Source organism: Corvus cornix, chromosome 3 (genome assembly GCF_000738735.6).
Source record: "Corvus cornix cornix isolate S_Up_H32 chromosome 3, ASM73873v5, whole genome shotgun sequence".
NCBI classification, from domain to species: domain Eukaryota; kingdom Metazoa; phylum Chordata; class Aves; order Passeriformes; family Corvidae; genus Corvus; species Corvus cornix.
The window spans coordinates 96,000,561-96,028,031 of record NC_047056.1 but is presented as its reverse complement, the minus strand read 5'-3'; the positions used below and the strand labels follow the sequence as shown (position 1 = coordinate 96,028,031).

The following is a 27,471-nucleotide window of genomic DNA, read 5'->3' as shown; positions in this document are numbered from 1 at the left end:
TTTAAGTGGTCAAACTCTCATTTTATACTTGTCATACTTGAATTACACTGTTCATTTTGACTTCTTAACATCTTTTCTGCTGGGTGAAAAAGCACGTTCAAGCTGAAAAACTTCCCCTATCAAAACTGCAGAAATTCAAGGAGTAACTTGAAGTTAAGAGTCAGTCTTGGGTCAGAAATATGTGGAGGTCTGTAAGGGTATCGATACATGTTAGTGTTGCTCCTACCTGGGCAATCTAGCTAAACAAAAATTTCCTTGAACTTTGGTCTGTACTGTTGATTATCTCTAGCAGTAATCTTAAGTTTTTAAACCTTCTGTGTATATCAAATAAAACCTTTATTTAGAATTTCTCTAAATGTCATACTATTGTTGCCTCAAGTACTACTGAATTGCATATTCAAATATTAACAAGTGTTTTAACAAACAGAACATAACACTGCAATTTTAACACTGGAAATACATATATTAATTTTTTTGAAGATTAATGATTTTAATAACAGCATAAACCAATAAAATCTTCTAATTAACATTACTATAAGATATTACTACAGAGTAAAATTTGTAAATCAAAAGAACTTAGTTTTGCTACTTCTCAAGCATCTGACAAGATATTTTATAATTATTTTTATGATTTTATTTTATTAATCCATCACTCTAGCTCTATTTTTTTATTACTTTATTCGTTTTGATATATTTCTTGAGTAGTTAAGCATTATGTGCCTATTCTAGCTATGTATTTTCCAGTTTTTTTCTATTCGATCTCTTTCCACCATTTGGAACTGAATTCCAGAAGACCATGCAGAGAACTTCAATTCCAAAATAGCTAATGCAAAATGGATGATAGATTAAAGGACAAATGAAAATAAAATCTCAGTATCTCAATGAAGATAAACAATTTTCAGGTTCAATCCTTGTATCTCAATCAGCCTAGTGAAGAACAAGTTCATCACTGCCTGCCAGAAATGCCAATGCCACATTAAATAGCATTACAGTAAGCGTCTGAAGTATTAAAGATTTAAAACAATTAATAACTATTGGCTAAAAACTATTTAAATTCTGAAAATCTAAAATTATTCCCACTGAATGGATTCTCTGTTTTAATAGATAGTAATTAGTTTATTTAGCAATGTCCTTCTGTGAGACTATTCATAAATAAATGTTTCCAAGTACTTTCCTGGATCAGTGAGGAAAATTCCAAGGAGATTAAAATTTGTGTGTAACACTACAAATGTGTGAAACATATTAATTTACTATGAAATACATGAATAAGATATAGTAAGAAAAAAATAACATGCAACACCTAGTTTTCCATTTTGTATAACTAAACTCCCTCTCCTGCATTTTCTAGTTAATGGAAATAATCAGTTTATTAACCCTTGAAATAGGATTCATTTCATACAAACTTACATCTGAGCTAATCATAGATTCATAAAAAACAGACTACATGAGATTATGTAGAAACTTGTCCAATTGCCCCTTGAAAGACACCAGTGGTGATTTTTCATCACATCACCTACGATTTGCTTATGGTGGAAACAAACAGGTACTTCTAGTGCATTTCATTCAGCACAGGGCAGTGCTCACCTCAGGGACTCGCAAAAAAACTTTCTGAATCTTATTTTCCTCTTTCACTAAGTACAGGGAGAGAAAAGTACCCAGAACCACACCACAAAATGCCAAGAAGTGTTCTCAGCCTTGTGATTATCAGATGGGCCATGAAGGTGCTCAGAGGGCTGGAGCACCTCTCCTATGATGACAGGCTGAGGGAGCTGGGGTTGTTCAGCCTGAAGAAGACTCAGGGGCAGACCTTAGAGCACCTTCTGGACCTTAAAGAGAGTTGAAGTGGAACTTTTTACAAGAGAATGTAGTGATAGGACAAAGGAGAACAGTTTTAAACTCAAGGAGGGAGGTTTGGATTAGATATTAGGAAGAAATTCTTTACTGTGAAGTGGTGAGGCACTGGAGCAGGTTGCCAGAGAAACTGAGGATGGCCTATCCCTGAAGTGTTCAAAGGCCAGTTTGGACAGGGCTTTGAGCAACCTGGTCTACTGGAAGGTGTCCCTGCCCATGGCAGGGGTGTTGGAAGTAGATGATCTTCAAGGTCCCTTCCAGCCCAGCCATGTCATGATCCTGTGATTCTATGAATCTGAAAAATACTGTTGAATCAGAAAACTGCCATCTTGTGTTTAATTTCCTTTCACAGTTTATTGGGAATACCTTGAAAATTGAAGTCACAGCCAAAAGAACACCAAGTAGTACACCTTCTTTGTGAACTTCAACCAAAATACTCTTTATCTTTGCTTCCCTCTTTCTCTCCACTCAGATCTGACTGCTCCTTTTGTGTTATGCACGGAGACAACCCGATTAGCCATCACAGAGAGAAAACTAAATTTCCTCTCTGATATGCAATACAGAAACTATATTAATCTTTGAATTAAGATTTTCTGCATTCACACTCTCCACACCAGTAGAATATTTCTAAAAATGAACTTAATTTTCAAGGAAAATAAATTATTTTCAATTTTTCACACTATTGTATTACCTACAGCAAAAGCAGAATCTTTCTTGGCACAGATTCTGAATTATTTATTCTATCCATATCCTTAGCTAGAACTAATATGTGATAGTAGCAGCTGTTGAAATAGTTGTCTTTCACAAGCAGCTTGAATAATTGTGGAGGAAAGCAAATTCTAGTATCAGAAGTGAAAAACAGGAGACACAGTTTGTTGTTAAATTGTTGCTGACAGAGTAGCTAATTGTTTGGCTTGCAGAGAAGCAATCACGTTTTAACACTGCTGAAGTTAAAGGGTCAAGAAACAAAACTACCTATTTGGTACAATCAGGACCAGCTAACTACATAAACGTCTCAGGAGGGAAAATGGAAGGTAGCAGACAGAACAAACTCTTCTCCTTTCCTAAAGTTCTCAGATTTTGTAGCCTTCTCTCCCAAGTATTAACCCCAATGGGTTTTAAGTCTTTAACTCCTGTGAGCAATATTGACATACAATTACGCTCAAGCTTCAATTTTGTAAAATAAAGGTTTTCTGAGTTTGTGCCAACTGAGTGCACCTCCTCACAATCTGCAAGGGTAAACAAGCAGACATTTTAAAATGGCAGAAAGTAAGAACAAACAGGGGAAAAAGCCTAAACAGCAAGGAATGCCATTGTGAAACAAACAAAATAAAAAACGGAAACAAAATTCTTGAAAACATTTGTTAGATTTACAATTTAAAAAATAAATTAATCAAACCACAACAAGACAAACAAACAGGAAAACCCCATCAGTTCAACATCAAAAAAAGCAAGAAATATATTTGCTTCTGCCCCTTAATGGCTTATCACTATGGCTGGACCAGTGGAGTAATTCAGAATCTCTACCTTTGCTAGCAGCATCGTTTTTAGCAGTATGTGGGTGGACTCCCATTCCCCCCACTGGCAGGATGGGAGAGAATAGGAAGAACAAAGCAAGAAAACCTTCATAAGAACGACAGTTTCACGATAAAGACAGTTTAGTAACTTAAGTAAAGACAGAGGTAAAAAACAAAACAAGTGATGCAAAGGAAATCAGTCACGACCTCCTGATACCCATCCCTCCTCTGAGCAATGGCTGCTTACTCCAGAAAACACGTCCCACAATTTTTACTGCTGAGCATGATGTTATATGGTATGGAACATCCCTTTGGTCAGCTCAGGTCAGCTTTCCTGGCTGTATCCCCTTCCAACTTCTGGCCCATTCTCAGCCTACTCACTGAGAGGAGGAAAAAGTGAGGAAAAGAGAAAGCCTTGATGGCCTACAAGCACTGCTCAGCAATAACAGACACACTGGCGTGTTACTAATGTTGTTTTAGTCACAAACAAAAATACAACAGCATACTGGTTGCCACAAAGAAAATTAATGTAGTCTCAGCCTAGACCCAGTACACAGTCCCTTGTATCACACAGTACAATTCATAACCTTAAGTTAGCTGTTTGCAAAAGAGGCCTCCTGCACCCAGAATGCAAGCAGCAAGAAATGCCTTCAAACTGTATTGATGGATGATGTTTCAGAAGTCCCACTTTGAAGTAGATGACTGAATATGTAAGAGACCATGGTGCCAGATGCATACAGAACAAGCCAAAAGAATTACTCAATAACCTTTGACAGGCTCCCATTAAGTACTTTGCATTGTGTTAACAAGGTTGTGTAAACTTGAACCCAGAGTGAATTAAGAATACCCAAGCCTCATTGATGAGTGCTTTTTGAACAGGAGTGCTGGAGCACCTTTCATCTAACCTGAGTGACATTTAGAATACAGGACATCCTTTACAGAGAGCGAAGATGTAAGTATGATTTTCTAAAAGTTAGATGAGTTCACCATCCTTAACATCCTGCTTTCTGGACATCTACCCATAATCACTATATTACTATATTACTATATTACTAGCTTAATGTGTTGTAACAAGCTTAATATGTTATATACCTCCATCAGTGGTGTTTCTGGTGCCCAAACCTCCTTTTTTAAAGCATTTCTTCCAAACTGCAAACCCACCATATTCAAATAAAGAGGACTTTATATCAACCATTATTTGAAAAAAAAGCAAAGACATAATTTTGATAAAATAAGAAATAATAAATCTTGAATTCTCTCAGGAGCTTTGGCAACAGCCCACCTCATCTCACAGAACCAGCTCCTTCCTTTACTACCTGACACATTTTTCTAACCCTATTCTGATCATAGTAACAGGCTGTGCTAGTAGCAAAGTCTCTTTGCAGATTTATCTCCAGGTGCATTGTGATCTCTACTCCTTCTGGAGCTTCTTTCAGCCATATGACTTACTGTTGTTCCAGGAAATTTTGCTTAGTGCATCTACTGAATTCCCATGTACAGGGCAAGGATGCATTTCTCTCTCATTCCTCACCTCTGTTGTGTTACATTGGCAGTTCTGGAGCACTTGGTTTTTACAAACAATCCTCAAGGGAAGTAACTTACCATTTTGTGAGGAGTAACTTTCAGGAAGTTTAGGGGGTTTTGTGTGCAACAATACAAGAAGCAGGAGAGCAGTTCACCAATACACAATAGATCTGACCATGCTTTACTGAGATTGTAGGAGATTCAGCTTGATGGTATTACCCAGCACCAAGAAAAGGACTGCAAGATCATGCAGTTGCACTTTATCTTGACCTAGAGAGATCACCTTCAAGTAATAAACGCAAGTTTAGTTCCTTTGCCCATGTAATTTCTGCCTTGTTGATAAGACTGTCAAAGCCTATGTCATTTATGGTTGCTACAGATGCTATTCTGAGATACAGTTGTCAGTGAATCAACTGATAACTGCTAATAAACAGGCAACAGGGGGTAACAATGTTTTATCTATATGGCCTTGCACTGCACACCGGAAAAGCACTGCAAATTGAGTGAATGTGAACTGGCTTTGTCCTCATACAGTCAATCTGATAAATGAAACAAATCAGTAAAACCTGACCACTATTCAATAAATTATTTCAGGTTAGATCAAACACTGTAGTAAATTGTATTTCAAAATGGAATTAAATAACTGGAAAAATTTTAATAATCAAATATATGACAAACCTGATGATAGCACTGTCTTTATAGGAAAAAAGAGCAAATTCATTTGAAACAAGGCTAGAGACAGAACAGTTTGGACAAAAAATATTCTGTACACCAATAAAAAATCAAAGTGGAATGACTTACCACTTCTTCATGGGTAGCACTTTCTACATTTATACCATTAACCTAAAAACAGATATGATAGGGAGAAAATTATTTGTAATGTGAAGTTAGTTACTGAAATAAAAGCAACTATGAAACAAATGTCTGCTGAAAAAAGCAAATGTTTACTGACCTGTATTATTGCATCTCCTATAAATAACATTCCTGTCTGTTCAGCTGTGGGATTACAGAAGGAGTAGATTTTAATTGATAGTAGTACTGAAAAAAATGCTATTTTCTTCCAGCAATTGGTTTAACACATTGTTTGTAATCTTCAGTTGAAACTGATTTGGTTGTGAAAATACAAGGCACAGCAATCAGTATTCATCCAACAAAGATAATAGATTCCTAGCAATTTTGAACAAATTAAGAGAGCTACTTTCCATGCATAAAGAACTTGTTTAGTATGGATTACAAATGTCAATTCTCACTAATGAAGGATTTCATTAAATTATGTGGAAAATGTGATTCACACTTTTCATTATTCTTCCACAAAAGGGAAAAAGGAGTTTCTGAAACTCTTTAGCAATTCCTTTCCCCCTGAACAAATTTACAGGGACTGCTGTAATCAAAGAGGTTGTGACTGGAATTTAATACAATTCTTTAACAAGAAGTTTGAGTTAGTTTTCTCCCTAAGAATAACATTATTCCAATCTGCAATTTGCATGTTTCCTGCCTTACAGAGTTAATGGGAATAACGTTATGAGATTCCAGATAATTCTCAATAGATACAAACAATGACATTTTTGAGGTCTATTCTCTAACTTTCAAATTTTAAACTTTTTTTTTGGTTGGAATTTGAGGATGTTTACCTCATGAAATGTATCACTTAATTAAAAGTAAGGCTATTATCCTGCAAAGACTGATAGTATTAAAGAAGGCTTATTAGTCTTATACATGATCTTTAAGGTCACAGCTTGAGGCTTAGAAGAATGCAATCAATGTTAACAGAGACAGTATTATGAAAAATGGAAATAGAAGTAAAAAAGAAAGAAAAACTGCATAGAGAATTCAGGATTTCTGCAATTCAGGTGTTGCTACTGCAAATGTACCTTTGTTACAAAACAGCACTTTTTTAAAAATAATTTTTTCATCACTCTCTTGGCGGATAAAAAATAATAGTTCGTTATTCAATACTAAAGAAATATTTCACGATTTATTTTAAACATCATGCTACTTCAGTTGCACTGAAGGTCTTTATTCCACTTCTCATCCTACTTTGTATTTAAAAATATGCATGAAATTTGTAATAGCTGGTTTAGAAAAGACATCTATGTACAGAAATTTAACTGAATTAAAGCAGTTCAAAACCATCACAAAGTAATCTGAAGTAGCCTGTACTGGGTACATATATTGCTAGAGGTGCTGAACATTAGCTTGGGCATCTCAATACTAAACTTCTATTTGAGATGTCAGTAATACATACACTAATAGTGAAAAATGTGAACAATTTTCTGTAAGAGGTGAAAACAGAAAAATGTAGGGCAAGAAAGCAAAGCATAATGAACCAGAAAATGTTTGTGTGAAAGTGGAGATCCTGATGGAAGAGTGCATGATGAAGATTTGTGGGCAGGTAGGAATGTACTACCACTCTCCTGGATCTTCATCTATCTGTGATCCACTGCATAATGACACAACAGCACAGTTGTGCAACACTAAGTCTTCTGAGAAAACTGCTCAGTTGTAACAAATGTTATAATAAAATATATAGACTAGTATTCATGCAAAAAAGGCAAGACTAAATTCTAGACACAGGTGAAATTCTTGAAACAGCACTATTTAACAGCACAAGGCTTGAAGGAAAAGTAGGGATATGAAAAGGTATAAAACCTCAAGGAAGAAGACTGGGTAAATGGAGGATTGTAACTCGGCAGCACAGAAGAAAATTCCCTTCCAGGGAGCAGTGGAAGCTGAACCTTTCCCATGGGACTGTTGACTGCCAGGTCAAGCAAAGACCCATTGCTCATTCCACAGGGGTGATGAATACTGCAATATCCCCAGCCGCCTCATGTGCATTAGGCAATAAATTTTACAGTTTAAGAGCACAGAGCAATTACATCCTGCTTGCAGGGTCTCAAAAAGCAATCAAGTCTGTCCACATAAGTAAATGAGAGAAGGAGCATTATTTGGTCAATACCAAACACTCTGCAAACTGAAACAAGCAGAGCTTTTGGGACAATCAGAGAATTTTCTCTAGAAGTGCATTATGCTGCATACTAAACCAATAATCTGGATACCAGCTGATGCCATCATGGGTATGCTTGCATGCCTGTGATGAAACACTTTGGGTTTAGCCAACGGTCTAGAATTTAAAATCAATGATGACTAATAAAAAATACATTTTCCAAAAATCAAATTGTAGGGGGTGTGTCACTACAATGCATAATTTACAATATAGTTTACAAGTATATTAGAAATAAAGTGACTGGAAAAACTCTTTGGATACAAAAAGTCAGTCCTGTTTCTCCAAGGCATATTTTAAACCTGAAGACAAGACATCTATTGATATTTTCATGAAGTCACATTCTCTCTACATGACAAAAATATTAAGTAAAATCTTCCGGGCTATGTGAAACTCTTTCTCCCTCTGGTAACATCCTCATGTACAAAGGTGCTTATGAAAGGCTGCTCTAAGTTATCAGGCACTATGTGAAAAATGCAGCAATACTAAAACCAAAATACTTGAAAAAGAGCTTTGGGCTACCAGGGAGCATATAACCTTATTCACCGAAACAATAAACACAACTTTTGCAGAATCCAATTTACCTCTTGAAGTTTTATTTGAAATAATATTTTAGTAGAACTGAATTGAACGTGTACAGAAAAAAGAATAAAAAGAAAATAAGCACAAAGTACTGATAAGCAGAGACATACCAGGCTGTAAAAGAAAATGAGGCATGTTACAATAAATAGTGCTACATCACCTTTACTCTTCATCTTAATTATCTCTAAAAAGGTTTAATGCTGATTAAATGCTGTACATTGATTAAATTCAAAAGTAATACTAAATGGAAGAAAGCAGGAGGGATACCTAAAAGGGCTTATGATGAAATAATGGTAAGAAAATAATCATTAAAAAAATGGATATCTAATTTTTGAGAATATTAGATTGGAAAAACTTTCCCAAATGTACATGATCCATCATTCTAATCTTTACAAAAAAAAAAACCCTTGGACAGAGCCATGAACTATTAAAAATTCTTTTGCACTCAGTGAGAAGGGAAAAGAATCAGTAATTCTAGCTTTGCTCTGCTTACTTTTCTATCCACTAGGGCTGTATCAACTTTTCCAAAATTTGCTAGGTAGTGAAATGGTAAATTTACTGAACAGAGTCTTGGGAAATTCTTATTTACAACTAGGTAATTGATGCACATCTCTATGCAGATTTGAGTCTGTAGATAACCTGATGTCTATATTTTTCAAGATTGTTTACAACACATATTTTCATTAAATTTTTTTTTAATTCCTGAGTCACATGAGAAACATACAAGGTACTATGTCTTATGACAAGAAGTGCTGCTTAAAGCACACAATGAGCTGCACTGACTTCATGGGCCTTTCAACTCACAAGCTTAACATTAAATATATGCAAAAGTATTTAATTGCATAAAGAAAATCTAAAGGAATAGTTAAAAAACTAGATGAAAGAAAAAGACTGGAAAAATTAGTATTAAGGATGCAAAAGACTAACATATCCAGATGTATTTTTCCCTCCTCTTCCGTGAACTGGACATAACTACACTCATGACTGTAAAGATACACCTGCTTCAAGCAAGACCTTTAATCTGTGATTTAAAACACAACTATGCTAACTCAATTATTGAAAACTACCTTGTTAGGGAAGTTTTTAACACCGAACATACTCTTAATAGGACTTGTTTAAATTTAATTTCTTTGTTTAAAAAAAAAAACAACCGAAACTTTCCACATTTCTATTTTTCACCGTAAAGCTTCCTTACCTTAGTTTCCTTTCTCCTCTTTATTTGTGTCTCACTTATCATGTAAGGAAAAGCTGTAAATCACTCAATAATACAATGTGTTTAATCAAACACCTGTTTCATTATTCTCATGTGCCATGTTTCCCACACTGAATTAAGTGACAGATGGCAAACTGAGTCCCCTCTCCACTTTTCCTCAGTGCCTGTGGAGCAAGCACTAAGAGAACATCATGATCCTAAAAATCCTGTATCTACCCATGAAGAAGTCACTTCTAGATCTAAGCACAGACAAGCCTGAAGCACTGAAGCTCAACATGTTGTAAGAATCAATGCAATCTGAGAAACAGAATGAGTGAGAGAGAAAGGTACTGGACACAGGGGTGGGCAAAGACTGGACATAGCAGGACATGTTTTTCAACAGGAAAATATTACAGAGCAGAATATGGTATGAGGATAGGTGTTTGATACTGGCTTTGCTCTTTCACCTTCTCCTTTTAGATGACCTCAGCAAAAAAGACAGGTTTTCAAAACATACTGTTCCCTAGAAGCTTCTACTGATAAAAGCATTTTTCTGTCAATGCCTAGAATTGAATACAATCTGAAAAAAAAATTACTGTAACAGCAAATTTCTAGTACTTTTCACGGCAAACTATTAATGGGACAAACTTACCTTTATTAAAAACAAATAAAAATTGTGTTATATTTTATGAATACCAAAAAGTAAAATGAGTAAGATGTATAAGGGCAATTAGGAATCCAAAGAGCATACCAATGGGCATTAAGGGACCTTAACCTTAAAACCAAAATCTGTTTAGTCTGTGCCATAATTTTTAAAAGGCAGATGCTATTATAACTGTTTTCTGAGGCTAATTTTAAAATAACACTTTGGTACTATTGCCTAACCTATGTTACAGCCAAAATTTGACAAGTTTTTTCTGAGGTGGGGACAATGGCTGCTTATATAGCCAAACTGAGAAGACTAGAATCTGGAGTAGTCTTTGGCATGACATTCTCTTTAATTAAATGTGCTTTGGAGGTCAGCTGAAAAAAGTATTATAGATTGGTTCTAATTCTACCCACCCAACTCTTAGCAGTAACCAAAGCAAAAATTATTTAAGGGCTTTCCAGTGGTTTTCTGATTGCAAACAAGTTTTTATCATGAGTTACATTTCTAGTCTGTAACCTGATGTGTAAAAAGTACCAGCATACACTGTGATTAAATTGACTTCAGACCTACTTTAGGAAACAAAAGGAGAAAAATTCAGAATTCCAGGTATTTGTGTGTCTTGATGGAAGATTCTTAAACCAAACCAAATGGCAATGTGATTCTTGTAAGTGTTTCCAAACTTGTTGATGTTGCAGCAGAGAGAGTGCACAGGAAGAGTTATCATGATAAATTCTAGAGAAAAATACTTGCCATTTTACATTCAGTTCTTGATCACTTGACTTTGCCTTTACAGAAAACCATCAATTATCAAAGTAAAGAAACAAAATTGGAGCATTAATTACTTTAATTTTAAAGTAATTACTTTAAAATAATTTACTTAAAGTAATTACTTTAAAATTTTACCTTTTTAAGAAAAGTCATGACCACTAAGATGTGACTATAATAAAAGCAAGGCAAAGTTTTTTAAGATGTATTTTCAGAAAATTTGAAAGTGTTATATTACTATTGCCATTTATTACTTGGGATATTTACCTAACCACAGTCCTTGAGTCTGAAAACAAAAACAAAAATATTCACATATTTTACATGAACAGAATTCAGAAGTATGTAGCAATAATTAAGAAAAGCAATAGTTATAACTATGAATAGGTTATAACTATGAATAAGTTATATTTTGTTCATAAAATAAGTTTTACTAGTCAAGCACAGCTAGGACTCATTTAAAAGTCAGTGAAAAGCTATTTAAAATTGCAAAAATGTAGTATTTCTAGAAATTTTAGAAAGCAGTTTTAGAAGCTCTATGTGTATAATCAATCTAAACTTGATAATATTTCCAGAGTTGAACAGTTGGGCTTGATGATCTTAGAGGTCTTTTCCAACCTTAAAAGTTCTAAGATTTTATGAATTATTACAGTATTTTCCAGGTAAAAATATTTGTGTGCATCTTAAAATTAATTAAGTACTAAACTGTTAATAAATTGACAAAGGAATGTAGTACAATGTAAAGGAAGATGAATCTCATCACACAGTTGCAATATTCTAAAGTATAAGGTTTGCACTAATAGACATATGCTTAAAATCACATGTAAAAGATTTTCTGAGCTGAATAAAACAAGTTATGATTAGGTAACATTATATAAGGAAATAAATTATAATCTGGCATCTTCAATAGTTTTTCCTAAATGTGCAACTAAGTTTCCATTAATTTCTATTATATTATGACAAAGTTTTAAATGATGTAGAGGTGATGGTGATACCTGAAAAACAAACTTGAAGACTCAGAGGGGATGCCCAAAGCAGCAGAAATACAAGCTTAAATTGAGTTTATAAAGAAAAGATGTAGTTCCTAAAATAGCCTAAAAAGTCTTTAGTTCAGAAATCAGTAAGGGAAAGATAAGAATAGTGAAGAGATGAAAAATATAATTTTTCTGAAATTGCCAAAGGATGTGCAGTGGTTTGGATCTTATTAAATTTCTCAAATTTAATTCCATGTGACATTATCACCAAGTAGAAGTTCTTTTCATTTGCTCCTTCCATCAAATATTCTGTATGATTCTTGACTGCTTCAGCCCCAAAATAATCTGCATGAGTTTTACTCTGAGTTTAATTAGCATGTTTCAATGCAATGGAAACCTTTGATACAGCTGAATGACATGATCTGTCTAGCTGCTTGCTTCTCCAGTTTCAGCACCGAAGCACTGTAGTGAAAGCTTGCTCCAAATCCAAAGTCCAAAATACCGTGCACCTGCACAGGGACATCAGTTCTCTCCTGAACACATTATCTGAAAGCATACTAGTTCTCCAATTTCTCTGCACAGAATAATTGTCATTAACATTTTTTTTTTAACCTGGAATGTAGGGATAAAAATCCAAGTGGTAATTTTAAGTGCTATTTCATTAGATTTCTGCATTTCATAAGGGAACTACATTGTCAATCAGAGGTAGGTGAGTGGAAGAAAGAACAGAAACTGTACATGTCAGTGGCATCCTAAGGTCACAGTTAATTCACTCAACTGCTACTTGGAACAGATAACAAGTAAAAAGATACAGTGTATTTTTCCCACCTTCCTCTATTTAGTTTACGGTTGCAGAATGATAGGTCTGCTGAAATTGTAAATAACATTTTTTATGTTTTATACCTACCTTTTTTTGTTCATAAACTTCAAAATGCACCTTCCAATGAGAATTTTCATCATAAAACCCTATAGAACTGAAATACAATTTTCATACACATTTTGCATTTATGTTAAAGTTATTAAACAAAAATAATTATCTTTTATTGAAAGTTGATCTTCTTCACAAGCATGAGGAAGAATTTGATCATTAGTATGCTCTTTGAATACCATTTCTTTGTACACTTAACAGAAAAGCATTATTCATTATTAAGAACTTAATATACACATTTTTAGACACACATACATATATATGTATAAATATATAAAACTTCATTTTGGGAAAGTACAAAACCAACTGCCTAAATCTAGAGTTGGAAAGTTAATTCATTGCTTATGTTTTTCAGCCAAACCAAAGAATAAAAACAAATTTCAAAGTGGCCTAAAATGAGAATGCTTTGGTTTACCCTGAAAAATGACTTCTGGATTCATCAAGCTCTTAAATATTACTAAAAAAATTCCCCCAAAAAATCTGCAACAAAATTTCTAAGTGAAAGTTCCAAATATTTCATTCCAAATTGTCTTCTGTCCAGGAAATACTTATGAATAATTTTAATGCATAAAAAATGCATTTCAGTGAAATAATGAAAACATTGCCATATTTAAAAAAATTACTAAATTTGATTTTAAGTTTATACCTGGTCAGTTAAATAAACACTTAAAAATTAACTCCCTGCATCCTTCTACCCAAAGAATTCTTTATATTTAGATCAGTGTCTTGCTACAGCATTGTATTGTGTCTGCATGGCCAAGCTTTGGTAGCAGGGGTGGCTTTGTAAGAAGCTGCCAGAAGCTTCCTCCATGTCTGGCAGAGGCAATTCCTGGCTGCTCCAAAGACGGACATGCTGCTGTCAAGGCTGAGCCAATCAGGAATGGTGGTAACACCTCTGTGATAACACATTTAAGAAATAAAAATAAAGTTATTGCACAGTTGCAATTGTGGCCAGAGTAGAGCAGGGTGAGAACAACTCTGCAGACACCAAGGTCAGCGCAGAAGGAGGGGGAGGAGATGCTCCAGGCACTGGAGCTGAGATTCCTCTGCAGCCCATGGTGAGGACCATAGTGAAGCAGCTGTGCCCCTGCAGCCCATGGAGGTCCATAGTGGAGCAGAAATCCAGATCCTCCTGCAGACTGCAGCCCTATGCCAAACCAGCTGGATGACTAGAGGAGGCTGTGAACCCATGGGAAGTCCATGGCAAGAAGAGCCCACACTGGAGCAGCCTGTCCTTGAAGGACTGCACCTTGGCAGAGGGACCCATTCTGCAGCAGTTTGGGGAGGACTGCTGCCCATCACATTGAAGAAATTCATTGAGAACTATCTCCTGTGGGAGGGACTCCACAATGGAGCAGGGGAAGGACCCCTCTCCCTCAGCAGTACAAGAAACAACAGATGATGAACTGACCATAACCCCATTCCCTGTCTCCTTGCACTGCTGGGAGAGGACTCAGAGCTGGGAAGAAGGGAGGGGTGGGGGGAAGGTGTTTTTATTTTACTTCTCATTATTCTGCTCTGATTTTGTTAGCAATAAATTTAATTCATATCTCGAATTCTAGTCTGTTTAGCCTAGGATGGTATTTGGTGAGTGATATCTCCCGGTCCTTATCTCAACCCATGAACCCTCATTGTATTTTCTCTCCCCTGCCCAGTTTCAGAGGCTTTAGTGAGTGCCTGGCATCCAGCCATCATCAACCCACTAAAAGCATTTAACCTTCAAAATGAATCCCAGTATTATAAATTGTTCTAGAATCTCAGCTGAGGAATTCATCCACCTATGTTTCTCTCCATGTATCCAATGACTGCTATTCTCACTAAATATACAGTAACAAACATTGGACCTTAAATACATTCCTGTTCGGTTGAATAGAAAAAATTTCCTGAAGCAGAGATCAAAATACCTTCCTTTTATTTGTTGACTGATCTTTAACAATTCATTAAGATGTTAAGAGGTACTGCCTTTCGTGGCCTGTCTAGTCTTGAGAAGGCAACAGTTAAAAAGAAAACCAAATGTTAAGAATATTCTTCTATGCCTTCTGAAAATAAGTTTAGAGATCGAGGCATAGGTCCAAGAGAAAGAACAATGAGTAGATGCTAATTTCATATATCACTAGTTTTCTAATAAAGAAAAATAACACTGTCAAAGATAATAAAAGAAAATAAGATCAATGCTAAAAAAAAAAAAATTGAAGAAATTTTTAAGTGATATTAGGAAATAATGTCCAAAAATGAAATACCACCCAGCTTCAACTATCTTATATTCTAATGAGGCCTTATGTTCTAATGAGGCTTTATGTTCAAATATGGCCTCGTATTCAGTCTTCACCTTCATTAGCACAAGGCATAACAAAAAATTTTGATCCATTTTGGTTTCCTCATAAACCTGAATACCTCTGTTTGTGCTTAACTCATCCTTAATATTGAGCTTGCTGGCTCAGTAGAATGAATCTCCAAGACTGATGAAACTAAGGTGAGTACAGCTGTAGGGATGAAGAACATCAGCTGTGGATACAACCATGCTGTGCAGCTTGGTGCAATCTCACATCATGCCCACCAGCTTGCTCAGACTAGGCTGGGTTACCCTTGTTGTACCACCCTTGGGGACAACTGGAGTCAACAAAAAACCCCAGAAATATACTTATGGAGGAGGTATCACATACAATTTCACATCAAACCATCTTTGTTTGGCATGTAAGTGAAACTGTTAAAAGCCCTCATCAAATTGATGCCATGTCCTCCAGATGGTCCTGAATGCAGGCAGCCAGGATGTGATATCTGGACACAGCCTGTGTTTGCAGAGCACGTGGTTTTACGCCAAGAATGTTTCAATTGCTGAATGTCTGGAGTTCATTCCAATCCTGCCAGGGTATACAGAACCAGTCAGAAATGGACTGAACATAAACCAGAAGATTTTTCAACACAGCAGAATGTGAATTATAAGTCAACTTTTATGAAAGAAGGTGGGAAAATGCATTCCAATTAAGATTTTAATGAATTTTGGCTCTTAAGGGGGATTTTTTTTTGAAACTGGCACAATGCAAACTAACCCTATTCCATCGGGTTTTATTTAATTTTATTTACCTATTTTCATCACGCATCATGAGCTGAACCCACTGCTCTGTTTCATCATTGCTGCTTGTCTGACTCCACATATTATATACGAGCAGAACTCACAGCATTAGTCAGATTATTGCAGAAGGTCTCACAAAATGAAAAGTTGCATCACGATGAAAACATGTGATTGCTAACTGGATAATTCTGCAACGCAAAACAGTACTTTATTGTTTGATATTTAAACAATCAGGATTTCCAATACTATATACAGTAAATCACTTGTACATAGGGTGAGGTTAAATTTCAAAATCCATTCATGTTTACAATCTACAGCATCTAGATTCCACAAACTCATAAAGGATCTTTAGTAATCAAAAATGGGAATAACAAAGAGAAAGATGTAAACACATGAAAGCTTGTAAACTTTATCCACATATAGCATCTGAAGATTCTCTGAAGTATTTTCAATCTATCTGATGCATCCACTGTACAACAAGTAAACCTGGCTGATATGATTCCTTTCCAAACTCAGGACATTCCATTACATATCTCTAAGGATAGGACCCTACATTTATTTGACTGTAAGTCCACAGCATTCTTTGCCCTAAATAAACTGTTAATACTATTACAGCACGTATATAAAAATATTACACACCTAGAAACTAACAGTAAATCACCAACTGTTGTACAGTGAGAGAGTACAAGGTACTACATCTTAACCCAGTTTCAAAAGGAAAACACAAGAAAAACGATCCTGCATTAAATTACATTAAGAAAAAAAAATAATCAAACCAGCCTGAAACAGGCTTATAGAATATTACTGAGAAGCTTCAACATCAATAATTCTTTTCATAATCAGGGAGATTATCAGCAATGTTGCTAATACGCTGTATGATCTGGTATATGGGTAGGAAAAAAGTCCTGTCTTTGGAAGTGAAATAATTTCCCACAGGATAAAAATTACTCTGTGGCTAATTGTATCACTTTACTCTTTATACAGTTTATAACTGTTTGCATTTACTTTTTCTCATTCTGTCTGGCACAGAACTTTTTTCCCTCTGCAATTAACTTCAGCAAAAGCTTTGGAGGTGGGAAAAAAATGTAACCTTTGTTAGAATGGAAGATAGAATCCATAGAAAAAATTTAAAAGGCCAAACTTGATTCATTTGAATTAGCAAAACTTGCTCTAATACTGTTGTGGAGGATGTGCTCAGGAAAAACTCAGGATATTCTTTACTGTGATTTTTAATACATTGGACATTAGTCTTCTGCACTGAGTGATCAGTTAATTTTTATTTCAGAAATGTAAAGTTATGGTCTTGAATTGAGTTTCTGTGTATGTTTCAGTGAACTTGTTCAGGAAAGTCTTACTGAAGAGTGATCTAGAATAACTTAATTTGAAATTTATAAACACAGTGATCACAGCTGAGAGGTCAAAACTATAAGAATATTTATAAGCATTGCTGCTACAGAAGTGCTTCTGTGGAATAATGAAATGAAATCCTATTGAAATGTTCATCTTATTTCAAAAATGAAAAAAAAGATTAAGCGCAAATGCTGTCACCTGATACTTCAGTCAGTACCAAAAAAATCACTTATCTGATGTTTTTAAAAATTAAATAGTACAAATATAGACAACTAATTACTTTATTTAGATAGCACAAAAATTATAGAGATCTGAAAAAGAAGCAACTGCTTTATTCTGTTATGCTTCTACCTTTGGAACTAAGAAATAGTACTATATCCAAACAAAGTAAGGTTAGAAACATGATTTTACAGTGATTTTACAGATTTTACATATAAAAGGCATTAAATTTCATGAAAATTATCACAAATTATCAGTCATTTTAGTTCTTAAGTCATTAAGGAGAATTTTATTTACATAAGTTCAGGTATTTTACTCAAGTACAGAAACCAGTACAATCCCTGATAAGAAACTGCTTTTTTATCAGGTAAATTATTTATTTTCAAATGTTACTGCACAATAAATCTTTTTTTTGTTTTTTTAAAATTCAGTATATTTGATTGAATCAGCAACAAATCTCACTGTTTAACTAAGAGGCAATGTTAAAGCCAGCAAATCAGTTTCACTGTTATTAGCACCTCATGTAATAAAAGTCCATTGCTGATTTATCCACATTTTGAATATACAGATGTTCAGTCCAAAACTTAGCTTGAGATAAATCTGTATGAGTCTGATCTCTCCGTCATGTTTAACATTTCCTCTCATTTTATTAAACATAAATATTTTTTCAGATATTCTTTTATATGTAAATACATTTGTATTTTGGTATTAATGTCTGTGTATTAATAGATATTTATATTATATAAATGGAGAAAGAATGCACATATTTGCAAAACACTTCTTCTTTTCCCTTAAATAATATTACCAAATTGCTTTCTGTTCCATTAAAACACTAGAATCTTACACCAGAAATATTGCCCCAATGTCACCTGTAAGATAAATTAACATATCCTCTTACTTAATATTAATTTCCAGTTATATATGATACTAGAAAAGCAATGCTGTGAATAGCCTTTGTTATTGTCTTCCTCCTATACTGAGTAACAGCACCAGTTTGAGATTTGTGAGATCATATATCTAAAAAAAAAAGATATGCAGTATAAGAACGTCTAGTACTTCCAAAATTTTTCTGAAAATCTTTTGATACTTTTCAGAAATACTCATTTCCTAGAAGAAACAAGCAAACAAAAAGCTCCATGCTATTTTCTGTTGCACAGAAATTCAGTAACCAGAAGGGAGTGCTGTAAGCCACATATCACAAAAAGCATTTCTATCTCAGATCTCTGGTCTTTAGCACCTGCAGCACTACATGAATTGCAGACTCACTCAGGCTAGAAGGGACCTCAGGAGCACACTGGAACCAGCCTGAACACATCCTTAAAGCAAGGCTGAGAGTCTCTTTTTCACACCAGGGGCAGCTGATACTATGTAGACTATTTCCTTCATACCTCGACAGGTGTGACAATGTCTTCATTCCATTCACTGATCCAGCCAGGAACATCTCATATGGGCTTGCTCTGATACAACAGTGCCTCTGGTTATAACCACTACTGATTTTGGAGTTTCCTCGGACAAAAGATTACAAGATCTTAAGTACGTTTGGAGGAGACATTTTCAAATTTGAGGTAAAAAGCTGACCCCATAAAATTGTTGCTGCACTTGTTACTCTACAAATAAATACAGATCAAGAAAAACTACTCACAATGTACAAAACTCTGAATGTAAGTATTCTATATGCAAACTCACTACTAACCTTGATTAAAAGTACTATGCCCTAAGAGGGCAGGAGATAGCTTTACTTGTCAGAGATTAATTTCTTGAATTACTTCCCTTAGACCTGAATGCTTATATTAATTTTATTATTATTTTCCTGCATATCTTCTTGGTATTGTTTATTATACTGTGTATTTAAGGAACATATTACTGTTCTGTATACAGTAATACAATTGACATAAAAACACCTTCCCTTTCTCACTGCAGAAACAATGTTATAAAAAGAGCAAGCACTGTACACAGGAAACTTGAAACAGTGTTTCCAGTAGGATACAGGCATAGACAATCCATTCAATATTCACTGTGTATCAGATGAAAACAGGTATTCACTTCAAGTAAAAAAAGGACCCCCTGAAGAAAATGCAGAGGTCGCACTGTCTGCGACCTACTAAAGCACAAGTCTAAACATGTTGTCAAGCAAATGTGCTTAATCTCCACTCCAGCAAACCAGGAAAATAACCTGATGAGTTCAAAAGATCATGTCAGTGGCTTTGAGACCTTTAAGGAGCAGGACATACACTGAGAATCACAGTCTGTGTTTTTTTGAAGGAAAGGTTACATGAAATGGGTAGATTTACACTAGGAAAAACAGGATACACATAGAAGCTTTGAAAGACAACATATATTAAAACATGTAAAAGAATTCCTCAAGAAAATAAAAAACTAATCCCCATGTCCATGTCCACCAGAGAAAAGAATATGACTTTGCTTTTGATCATCTAAGACCCTTAGTTCATGTTGCAAGGCACTTCCCACCCATATGCAATGGTTCTACTTTTCTTCACTGAAGAGACCCTTTGTTTTCCAGACCAGTTCTCAACCGTGTCAAGTTCGGTCTCAGGTCTGAAAAGGTCTCCCAAAGGCTCCTTTTGCTAGATAAATGTCAATGTAATACTTAACCAGGAGAGACTATACTGATTTAGATGTCGTTTTATCTTCACCATAATAAACACTAGAAATCACTCTCTGCAGGCACCTAGGCACAGTTAATCATACCACATAGCAGTGAGTCACTGTGTGGGAAAAAAAAATACTTGGTTTGTATTTTTTCTATCCTCTGCATTATTAAAGTACATGAATAGATTTTCTGTGTCAGACTTATGTTTTTGCAAGTAACTTTAAATATTTTGTTTATAACATAACTGTCGTACTGAAGTAAAAAATGATTCCTGAAACTATTAATAACTACAGTACTATATAAGTAAATAGCATAAGTTACCTGCTTGGTCTTTAAATATTTTTGATATGACGACAGGCACTTTGTGCTCAGCACCACCCTGTAAGAGAGACATATTAACCATGAGATCTCAAGACTGAAGAGGTGATACTGAAATTTAAAAGAAGAAAAGAGGAGTTACCCATACCTTTATGCTTAAGCCCAAGCCACCAACTGGTTGTCTACGAAGTGTAACAGTTCTGTGCTTTAAAAAATTGCAAAAAAAAATAAATTTAGGTGAAATTACAATATCTGAATGAGCATAGATGTTCCTAGGCTCTCACTTACTTTAAAAAAATAATTCTCAAAAGTAGTCTAGAATCTGAGCGATCAAGTTCAGTTCTGAAGTATCATTCAGCATTGATTTATAGGCACTCAATTAATTCCTTATCACAGAGAGCAGAACTTGGGAGTTGTATATTCAGACTTTAGTATGCTTTTCTATCTCTGAAGTGGTATTTTCTCTGAACAGAAATTTGTACATACTTTTACTTTGACAAGGGAAAATTATATGAAGAGCTCAGAGACGTGCATTTTCATAGCTATCATGTATGCATGATATTTGTTCTAATTTTTCAATCAAGAATAAAAACGTTTTCTAGTCTACATCTTCAGATCTATATGTATTTTTTTTGCAGCACATCCTGAAAGACTTTTAGTGATAGTCTGCTTCAAAGGTTTAATTTTTGTATTTCAGATTTAAGTGCATAAGGAAGATAAACATTTATCAATATTTTTCTAGAGAAACCTATCATGCATTTAACAGTATTCTGAATTTGACATTTCAATAATGTGTAACTCATGGTGCCTGACAACATAATAGCACTTCATCTTTTGACAATAATTATACAGTTGATGGGAACTTTTTTTGGAATATGATGAACAGTAGTGGATAGAATGCCATCTTTACAGTAATTCCTGAACATATAATTATTTCTTCTTTTTCTGTATATTAAAAATAGTATATAAGATTACTCCTACATGAATAATTTCTTCTTGGGTATTTTAAAATTTCACTGATTCAGATAATACAAATTTTTATTTCAGTAGTCAAGACTATAATCTTATATTAACAAGTTATTTTAATATATATAGCTCTTCTTTTTGTAACACTCATCATGCTAGACATATGTTCATATTGACTCAGGGGAAAGCAAAACACAATAAATCCTGAATTTCAGTTTCATTTTCGGTGGATAAGAAAATCCATATGGTAAAAAAAAAAATAGGAACGGTTTTGTACATTTTTAAAATTCCTTATGTTCCCATAAACACTGTACTACACTAGTCCATGTTAAAAATGGAAAACTACTGCATTATGAACATGGTACCTGACATATCAAAAGGTTTATATGATTGAATTTCAGCTGATGTAATTCAGTTTCTTTGAAATCTGTGCTAATTCAAATTGTTTCATGTTTTTTTTTTCTTCATTTGGAACTGCATCAAAACTTTTGATCAAAATTATCACTCTCACTGAAAAAGTTCAGATCTGATCTGAATTAGAATACTTCCCTAAAATTCAGTGACTCATTCCCAAGAGATGTCTTCCAGGACACTAACTGCTGCATACTTAATTCTTAATGTTTCTTACTTAATCTTTTACTCCACCTAAACTTACACCTTGAAAATATATTATCCTAATATAGTCCATCATCATGTGGAGATGGTGGAATAAATATTTTGACAGTTTAGTTTGCTTCAGCATGATCAGACAACAAACAGAAAGCTGCTACATGGATAGCTTTAGCCATTTTATAAAAAATGCAAATAGAGTACTACTTATTGGCATCTTACACTCTCAACTAGAACAAACAAGCATTTTCATATGGTTGATAGGTAGCCCTATGAAGCAATCTATTCGCATAATATTGTAATAATCTTGATATTCCTATTTTAATAGTTCATAGCTTATTACAGAGATTCAATTATTCCTATTAAAAGAAGATATTAAACTCATACTTAAATGTTTCCTACCTACCAGTCTAGTAAGGGCTACATTTAAAAAATGCAAAAACTTTCTTCTTTTCAAGAGGTTCAAATTGCAAAATAAAATGCTAAAAGCTGAGTATTTTGATTAGGGAGGTAGTGTACAATTTGGAGAAGGAAAACTATTAAGAAAAGCATCACTTTTTTGCCCTGTTTGACTTTTCTAAGGAAACATTAACAGCTTCTGTCAGAAAAAGAACAGTCGTCTCAGTAGACTTTAGGTCTGAATCAGTCCTGAATTTGTTATGCAAGGACAAAATTTCATTACTATGAAATTTGGACAGAAACCCACAGTAGCTTTGCAAGCAACTATGAAAGAAAATTCTATCCTGAAACATCTTGCCAAAACTGAACTGCAATATTTGTGGGGAAAAAAACAAACCTATCTTTTGTGACATTAATGTCATGCACATATGCAGCTGAAAACCCAGTGTGTATGTCTCAGTCAAACAGACAAACAACTTATTTCATTTTTCAGTTGCCTGAAGGCTAGATATAATTTTTCTTTCCAGACAAATTTATTTATGGTTTTAGAGTAAAGTGAGACAGACATCTATATCAGTCTTAAAAAAATAAAATTAAAGTGTTATAGTTGACTGTGTAATTTTATTTCATTATAGGCAAGGAAAACTCTTTAGACAGTCTTACTAATTATCAATCAGAACAGCAAAGCTGAAATTAATTTTTTTTAAATTAACCTTTTTTTTTGCTTTTTAACTAGCATTTTGTTTTGTTTTGTTCAATAGTATCTACAGTTTCTTAAAACTCTTTATTCTCATGGGTTCCAAAGTATTCAATGTGTACTCTATAACAATCACTCATTACAGGTGTGCTACCAAGCAGAAGCAATTATGTACCCACCATGGCACACATGGCCTGTTTTGTTCCCTGTTTCTAGGAGATTAAAGTAGTACCCCGCATAAAACTTCAGGATGCATTTGAATAGACAGAATGTAACTAATAAAACTGTAATTGGCAGGACACCAATACAAAAATATTCCTATCTTTTTGAGAACTTTTATCATTGCAAGCTGTCAACTGGTGAGGCAGAAAATTTCAGGAACTCCCAAGAGTGATGCCAGACAGGGAATATATTGAAAAGCAGATACAACATAAAATTTTAACCATGTAAGAAGTAGACACCATTCAAAAAAACACTATGTCAACAACTGTATAGAGAAGAGACTACTTGATAACAGGTGCAGTGCCTGCTTATCACAGCTAAAACAAGTAATAAAGCTGAAAAAAATTCTATACTTTTATTAGTTGCAAACTGAATGACACTTTCAAATGTAATGGAGAGAACTATATGGCCAAATACCCATCTTTTAGGTATGAGATAGCTCTACACAGAAGACTTGCTAGATTCTGTTAAAAAACAATGACTCAATAGAAAATTTTATCTCTGGAAAGATCTTTTATGTCTTGGTATTTGTTCATATGAAGTGACATGACTGGAGCTTAATGGGCAACAGGAGAAGGCAATCACAGGGCTTATTTCTGTTGCTGTGTTTAAGGAAGATTTTATATCCACCTTCCAATGCCTACCCAATATGTCATTATTACCAGATTGCTAACACCAGGACTGGCACTTGTGGGAAAGGATCTCTCATTATAAAAAAATATTATATCTATCTATCTATCTATCTATCTATCTGAATAATGTACTATGGGGATTTCAGAAAGAGATTCGGCTTGAACCACTCCAAACTCATTGATATAAAGAGACATTTTTGAATAAAGACTCTGTATGTACAATAACTTACTTTTCTGTTCCAGTCTGCATGAAAATATTAATGAATACATATGTTATTTTCAAGCATCAGACTGAAGTACATAGCAGAAAAGGCTGGAGCACTTGACATAGACCATGTTCTTCAGGTTTTGTAGAAACTGTTCTAAGAAACAAGCCCATTCACAATGGCTAGAACAGGTTGGAAGAGACAGATCACCAATGCTTTAATTTTGTTCTTTTCCCTTCTACTTATCAGTAGGACTGCTGTGATGACTTCACCGGTGTCCTCCTGGACTTCCCTGTCCCCATGCCACATAGCAAGGAGGTTGAGTGGAGAATCCGTGCTGACTTCTCTCCTGTGTGGGCATCTTTCCTGCTGCACCACCTGGATGCTGACAGCATTAAATTCGGTGGGAGTGACTCTTTTAGGGTAGGACCATAGTTACGAGCTGGGCAGAGCTGCAAAGGTCACACCTCTTCGTGTTCCCAAGGATGGCCTTGGGGGTAACTAAGCTGACCACTGCCCCCAAGTGATGGTGTCAGTTACTTCCTCTCCATCTTCTGATTCCACAGAACAGCATTACAAGGTTAAATTCCTGTTACCAACTCCACTTGTTACCCTGAGTCCGTGTCCATGGGCTAAGAGTAGTTGGGCTAAGCTCTTCAGTTATTGAGGGGTGCTATGTGCCTTAGACTATTTCAGACAGATATTGGTGAAAATGGGTCAACCGATACCAGTAACGTTCATAACAATGGCCACGGCAACAAATTCTATTGAATGTAGGGGCATCAACAGGTTCAGTATCATGACACATCATCAAAATTACCAATTAAGACAAAAATCACTGGTCTTGACTCAAGGGGACTGGTCACCTTTACTTAACCCAGAAAAGGAACGTGTATAAATTATATGTGTTCAATAAATAGCCATGACCAAACGTGCCTTGATCTGGTTCCCACACTCAAACCACAACAGACTATTACGTTAATGGATAGAAGACTAGTCCTTAAACATAAAAAGTGGATAAATAGGAACATAGAAAAATGTAAACAACGAAATCGTTCATTGCTGCATTGTTTACAAGATTTTTCTTTTTTTTAAAATTTATTCCTACTTCTACAGTTGAACCTGGTATTTATTGGAAGGAGTAGTCTCCAAAGTTCTCCTTACTTGTGGAAAGTAAGATGCCAAATTAACTACAGATACTACCTAGCAGGTTTGCAATAGAAAATAAAAGCAGAGTTTGCCACCCGGGCCCTTGGGAAACATACAGGGGAAAGGAAAAAACAAAACAAGAAAGTGCAATAATAAGACTTAAAAGAGAAGCCTGCAACCTGCAGGCTTGCAAGGATGCATGGGAAGAAACAGCCTGATACCTGAAAGGGTAAAAAGATAGTTTGTCCTGGCTTCACTTGGGATGGAGTTAGCTTGCTTCTTAGAACTTAACGTATCAGCCATATGTTAATTTTCTTAGCAACTCTTGAAGATACCACAAGAACTTTATGAGATAGGAAATGACTGAAGAAACAGACCTTGTAAGAATGTGACACCCAGTAAAATGTATCACGAAATGCAGACATCCTGCTGGTTGTTACATATCCCCAAAGAACAAAAAAGGATGTGGTGAACAAGGATATGTTGAAATTCTTGGGGAAATTTTCTCCTCAAGATGGGGAGTTCCCATGATGAGGATTTTCTTGGCCCACACCCTCCACCTCCCCAGACCTTGAGCTCCCTCAGCAAATTGCTCAACACATATTTAGCACTTTGCCAAATAGAGATTTCCACTGCCACTCATACAACCCTCACTTCTCACTCATTGTCAGCAAAATTCCACCTACCCAGTGACTGCAGGTTGCTGTGTACCTGCTGGCTGACTTTACTTGTACAAATAAGGATTTAGAAGTACAGTAGGAACTGCTCTTGCCAAAATTATTTCCAGATGGAATTCAGATGAAACATCATATTGAGGAAAGTGGTATGTGCAGGATGCTAACAAGAGACAGTGCTGGATTATGGTTAATCACAAGGTCTGGCAATATAGGCATCTACACGACATGGCTAGAACCACCCAGCCTCATGCTAATATGTGAAGATATATAATATACCACACAGCACACCAGAAGAACTGCAATGCCAACACCTAGGACTGGAACAGAGATTCCTTCTTCCAGTAGGTGTCAGTCAGGATCAAAGAATACTTGACTAGAAGCCAGAAAGCACTGAGTTTTGACTGCTGCCTCCTTAATCACTGCTGTTACTACCTATGTATGTCCTGAGTAGACGTAAATCTTAAAAAATGAGTGCTGCATGAGGAAAATGTAAACGTCACACAGTCACAGTCTGACTGAACATGTCACGTCTGCATTTCCACAAATCCATAATACTGTTCTCTCAGGGAACTATAACCACAAGCATCTTCTAATTAACCAGGTAAACAAACAAAGAATTGAAGCACTGAAAAATAATGAAATGGCTTTTCTATAAAACTACACTGTGGGTGGGTCTGAATTAAAGTACTTTATTACAAGTAGGATTTGCTATACTTCTGGTTATAATGTCTGGTTTTCAGGAAAATCTTTTTGTTCATAGTTGCCTGTATAAACTTTAGTTCCAAGGTTGGATCATTTTTAATAGACTTATATATTCTTAGAAATAGTTGCATTGTTTAAAAAGACAGTATAACGCATAAAGTGGAAAAAATTAGTGAGATACTGTAAATGTGAGTAAAGAAAACTGCAAGAAAGAGAGGGAAAGTCACAAATTAGTCCTCCATGGTAACACTTGATGCCTCATTCTCCCCTTCCATGAAGTGAAGGCAAGATATACTGAGGAACAGGTAGACAAAAATCAGAAGGTTATCTTGAATGGGAGAGTTTTGAAGCTTAACTTCTTGCACTACACAGGATCACATCTTTTCCCAAAAGGACAGGAAGAAGGCAGTAAAAATTGATAGAGGCATGCCAGTTGCTGTTCAGCTTTGTGTAAAGTCAAAGCAGATATTTTAATGTGCTAGCAAATCTTTTAATGTTGCTAACAAAGACCTGTGACATCTGCAGATTAAATGTAATAACATTTTTATCAGTTTAAATTATCTTATCATAAATGCTATATTATCTTACTAATGTAGATAAAAGTTGGTGGGTTTTTGTTTGTTTGTGTGGTTTTTTGTGGGTTATTTTGGGGCTTTTTTGA

General features: G+C 35.1%; 1 protein-coding gene across 1 annotated transcript in view; it reads right to left on the bottom strand.

The window, feature by feature from the left end:
* The window catches only part of SNTG2 (syntrophin gamma 2), a 190,396-nt gene that overhangs the window by 100,534 nt on the left and 62,391 nt on the right, over nt 1-27,471 (bottom strand). Inside the window, exons 5-8 of the mRNA XM_039568610.1 lie at nt 20,700-20,756; nt 20,555-20,612; nt 5,845-5,888; nt 5,694-5,735 (exon numbers count right to left, since the gene is read on the bottom strand). Of these exons, the coding sequence (XP_039424544.1) occupies nt 5,694-5,735; nt 5,845-5,888; nt 20,555-20,612; nt 20,700-20,756 (201 nt within the window). The remainder of the gene's footprint in view (nt 1-5,693; nt 5,736-5,844; nt 5,889-20,554; nt 20,613-20,699; nt 20,757-27,471) is intronic.